General features: G+C 51.0%; 1 protein-coding gene across 3 annotated transcripts in view; it reads right to left on the reverse strand.

Moving 5' to 3' along the window:
- Window positions 1–5,000, reverse strand: part of atp1a3b (ATPase Na+/K+ transporting subunit alpha 3b) — a 27,978-nt gene that overhangs the window by 4,537 nt on the left and 18,441 nt on the right. For all 3 annotated transcript variants that reach the window (XM_062538012.1, XM_062538014.1, XM_062538015.1), the window contains 5 exons: window positions 4,114–4,306; window positions 2,340–2,652; window positions 1,132–1,282; window positions 652–820; window positions 1–148 (listed from right to left, as the gene is read on the reverse strand). The exon at window positions 1–148 is cut by the window's left edge and continues 7 nt beyond it. In XM_062538012.1, coding sequence (XP_062393996.1) covers window positions 1–148; window positions 652–820; window positions 1,132–1,282; window positions 2,340–2,652; window positions 4,114–4,306 — 974 coding nt within the window. The remainder of the gene's footprint in view (window positions 149–651; window positions 821–1,131; window positions 1,283–2,339; window positions 2,653–4,113; window positions 4,307–5,000) is intronic.

Consider the following 5,000-nt stretch of genomic DNA (forward strand, 5'->3'; position numbering starts at 1 on the left):
GTGCCCAGGTCGATGCAGAGGATGGTGATGGTGCCCAGTGGCAGTGGGATGCTGACGATGATGAAGAGGAGGAAGGGTGTGATCTCGGGGATGTTGCTGGTCAGGGTGTAGGCGATGGACTTCTTCAGGTTATCAAAGATCAGACGACCTGGTAGAGAGGGAGAGAGAGAGAGGGAGAGAGAGAGGGAGAGAAATTAGAGAGTAGTGATAGAGAAAGGGAAGAAAGGAGAGAGGGAGGAACAGAGAAGAAGAAAAAGGAATCAGATTATTAATCATAAGGATTATGAACTTCCATTCAATATCCCATCAATCCTAATGATCACCTCATTCAACATCCCATCAATCTTAATGATCACCTCATTCAATATCCGATCAATCTTGATCTTAATGATCATCTCTCTCTCTATCTCTCCCTCTCTCAATATCCGATCAGCTTGATTTTAATGATCATCTCTCTCTCTCCCTCTCAATATCCGATCAGCTTGATCTTAATGATCATCTCTCTCTCTTTCGTAGCATGACAAATATGTTGCATTGCTAAAGCAGAACATTTAGACTTACAGTACATTTACATAGACAATGTTTTGGAACTCTCTCTCTCTCTCTCTCTCTCTCTCTCTCCCTCCATCTCTCTCTCCATCTCTCTCTTACCCTCCTCCACTCCGGTGACGATGGAGGCGAAGTTGTCGTCCAGCAAGATCATGTCTGCGGCCTGTTTGGACACGTCAGATCCAGCGATCCCCATGGCAACGCCGATGTCAGCTTTCTTCAGGGCAGGGGAGTCATTCACACCATCTCCTGTCACAGCCACAATGGCACCCTAATGAGAGGAGGAGGAGAGGAGGAGAGGAGGAGAGGAAAGGAGAGGAGGAGAGGAGAGGAGAGGAGGAGAGGCAGAAAGAACAAGTGGAGATGAGAAATTGAAAAGAAGAAGAGTTCTCTCACTTCCACACACACACACACACACACAGATAACACACACACATGCATGCACACATCTTCTTTCACACACATACGCACACACACATACGCACACACGCACACACAGATAACACACACATGCATGCACACATGTTCTTTCACACACATATGCGCGCACACACACACACACACACACACACACACACTCACCGCTCTCTGGCAGCCCTCTACGATGATGAGTTTCTGCTGGGGGGAGGTTCTGGCAAAGACGATCTCCGTGTGGTTCCTCAGGATCTCATCGATCTGGTCCCCTGCCATGTCCTTCAGGTCTCCGCCGTGGATCACACACGCCTTGGCATCCCTGACCACACACACACACACACACACACACACACACACGTTTGAGTGACCAGAATGCGTGCATGTGTGTTTGTGTGTTTGTGTGTGTGAGTTTAGAATACATGGTACTAACATGTGAGTGGGCCCAGATATGTGAAGGTATAGGTGTGTGTGTGTGTGTTTTAGAGTGAGTGTGAGTGTGTGTGTGTGTGTGTGTGTGTGTGTGTGTGTGTGTGCACCTGGGGTTGACATATGTGTGTGTGTGTGTGTGTGTACCTGGGGTTGACATATGTGTGTGTGTGTGTGTGTGTGTGTGTGTGTGTGTGCCTGGGGTTGACCTGGCTGACAGGGATGTGTGTGTGTGTGCGTGTGTGTGTGCGTGTGTGTGTGTTACCTGGGGTTGACGTGTGTGTGTGCGCGTGTGTGTGCGTTACCTGGGGTTGACCTGGCTGACGGGGATGTGTGTGTGTGTGTGTGTGTGTGTGTGTGTGTGTGTGTGTGTGTGTGTGTGTGTGTGCGCGTGTGTGTGTGCGCGTGTGTGTGTGTGTGTGTGTGTGTGTGTGTGTGTGTGTGTGTGTGTGTGTGTGTGTGTGTGTGTGCGCGTGTGTGTGTGTGTGTGTGTGTGTGTGTGTGTGTGCGCGTGTGTGTGTGTGTGTGTGTGTGTGTGTGTGTGCGCGTGTGTGTGTGTGTGTGTGTGTGTGTGTGTGTGTGTGTGTGTGTGCGCGTGTGTGTGTGTGTGTGTGTGTGTGTGTGTGTGTGCGCGTGTGTGTGTGTGTGTGTGTGTGTGTGTGTGTGTGCGCGTGTGTGTGTGTGTGTGTGTGTGTGTGTGTGTTACCTGGGGTTGACCTGGCTGACGGGGATGTGTGTGTGTGTGTGTGCGCGTGTGTGTGTGTGTGTGTGTGTGTGTGTGTGTGTGTGTGTGTGTGTACCTGGGGTTGACATATGTGTGTGTGTGTGTGTGCGCGTGTGTGCGCGCGTGTGCGCGCGTGTGTGTGTGTGTGTGTGTGTGCGTGTGTGTGTGTGTGTGTGTGTGTGTGTGTGTGTGTGTGTGTGTGTGTGTGTGTGTGTGTGTGCGTTACCTGGGGTTGACCTGGCTGACGGGGATGTTGAGGCGGGCGGCGATGTCCTCCACCGTCTCGTTGCCCTCGGAGATGATGCCGACGCCCTTAGCGATGGCCTTGGCTGTGATTGGGTGGTCGCCGGTGACCATGATGACCTTGATGCCAGCGGAGCGGCACTTGCCCACGGCGTCCGGCACGGCGGCACGGGGCGGGTCGATCATGGACATCAGGCCCACGAAGCACAGGTTGTCCGTCTGGAAGTTCACGTCGTCCGTGTCGAACGCAAAGCCCTTTGGGTACTGGTCCTCTGGCATCATCAGGTGGCAGAAACCTGCAGGAATCACACACACACACACACACACACATTATTCATTATCTATGAATACATCGTTACATTACTCGTTGCTGTGCCTTTATTTCAGAAATCTTGTCGAATAGACGCAGCAACAGTTTTAGACAAGCAAGCAGCCACAGGACTGGCCATCGTTGCACTGGCTTTCACGTCGTGCCTAACAACCATCTATCTATCTATCTATCTATCTATCTATCTATCCATCTCTCTCTATATATCTCTATCTATCTCTCTCTCTCTCTCTATATATCTATCTATCTATTTCTCTCTCTATCAATCTATTTATCATTCTCTATCTCTCTCTCTTTCTATCTATCTATCTATGTCTCTATCTCATCAGCCCCCCCCCCCCCCTTACCGAGCACTCTCTCCCCCAGGCCTCCGAGCTCCATGATCTATCTCTCTATCTATCCATCTCTCTCTCTCTCTCTCTCTCTCTCTCTCTCTTACCGAGCACTCTCTCCCCCAGGCCTCCGAGCTCCATGATCTATCTCTCTCTCTCTCTCTCTCTCTCTCTCTCTCTCTCTCTCTCTCTCTCTTACCGAGCACTCTCTCTCCCAGGCCTCCGAGCTCCATGTATGCGTTCTGGAAGGCCTCCTTCATCTCCTCGTCCATATCCATCTCTCTCTCTCTCTCTCTCTCTCTCTCTCTCTCTCTCTCTCTCTCTTACCGAGCACTCTCTCGCCCAGGCCTCCGAGCTCCATGTATGCGTTCTGGAAGGCCTCCTTCATCTCCTCGTCCATATCCATCTCTCTCTCTCTCTCTCTCTCTCTCTCTCTCTCTCTCTCTCTCTCTCTCTCTCTCTTACCGAGCACTCTCTCGCCCAGGCCTCCGAGCTCCATGTATGCGTTCTGGAAGGCCTCCTTCATCTCCTCGTCCATATCTCTCTCTCTATCTATCTCTCTATCTATCCATCTCTCTCTCTCTCTCTCTCTCTCTCTCTCTCTCTCTCTCTCTCTCTCTCTCTTACCGAGCACTCTCTCGCCCAGGCCTCCGAGCTCCATGTATGCGTTCTGGAAGGCCTCCTTCATCTCCTCGTCCATATCTCTCTCTCTATCTATCTCTCTATCTCTCTATCTATCCATCTCTCTCTCTCTCTCTCTCTCTCTCTCTCTCTCTCTCTCTCTCTCTCTTACCGAGCACTCTCTCGCCCAGGCCTCCGAGCTCCATGATCTCTCTCTCTCTCTCTCTCTCTCTCTCTCTCTCTCTCTCTCTCTCTCTCTCTCTCTCTCTCTCTCTCTCTCTCTCTCTCTCTCTCTCTCTCTCTCTTACCGAGCACTCTCTCGCCCAGGCCTCCGAGCTCCATGTATGCGTTCTGGAAGGCCTCCTTCATCTCCTCGTCCATATCTCTCTCTCTATCTATCTCTCTATCTCTCTCTCTCTCTCTCTCTCTCTCTCTCTCTCTCTCTCTCTCTCTCTCTCTCTCTCTCTCTCTCTTACCGAGCACTCTCTCGCCCAGGCCTCCGAGCTCCATGTATGCGTTCTGGAAGGCCTCCTTCATCTCCTCGTCCATGGGCTGCTCTTTGCCCTGCAGCAGGATGGTGGAGCAGCGGTCCAGGATGCGCTCGGGCGCGCCCTTCATCACCAGCAGGTAGCGGTTATCGTTGGGGTCCTCCGTCTCGTGAATGGACAGCTGTGGACACACACACACAAACACACACAGTTTTAACCACATAGCCATGTTTGAGTGTGTGTTGAGAGAAAGTGCATTATGTCCAGTACTCCAATATGTGGTTCCAATATTCCAATATCTGCATTTCACACTAGTGCTATTGCTAACTACTGCTCCCAGTAGAGGTCATGAGTATTCAGCGCTATTGCTAACTACTGCTCCCAGTAGAGGTCATGAGTACCTCAGTGCTATTGCTAACTACTGCTCCCAGTAGAGGTCATGAGTACCTCAGTGCTATTGCTAACTACTGCTCCCAGTAGAGGTCATGAGTACCTCAGTGCTATTGCTAACTACTGCTCCCAGTAGAGGTCATGAGTACCTCAGTGCTATTGCTAGCAGCTGCTCCCAGTAGAGGTCATGAGTACCTCAGTGCTATTGCTAACTACTGCTCCCAGTAGAGGTCATGAGTACCTCAGTGCTATTGCTAACTACTGCTCCCAGTAGAGGTCATGAGTACCTCGGTGCTATTGCTAACTACTGCTCCCAGTAGAGGTCATGAGTACCTCAGTGCTATTGCTAACTACTGCTCCCAGTAGAGGTCATGAGTACCTCAGTGCAGCTGAGCTGAACTATTAGAGCAGCTGCTGGAGCTTTAGCTGGACTCCTGCTGTCTCTCCCTTCATGTGCTGTGCTCTGGCTCGCTCTTCATTCATCT

The sequence above is a fragment of the Sardina pilchardus genome, chromosome 6 (assembly GCF_963854185.1).
Source record: "Sardina pilchardus chromosome 6, fSarPil1.1, whole genome shotgun sequence".
In the NCBI taxonomy this organism is placed as follows: Eukaryota; Metazoa; Chordata; class Actinopteri; order Clupeiformes; family Clupeidae; genus Sardina; species Sardina pilchardus.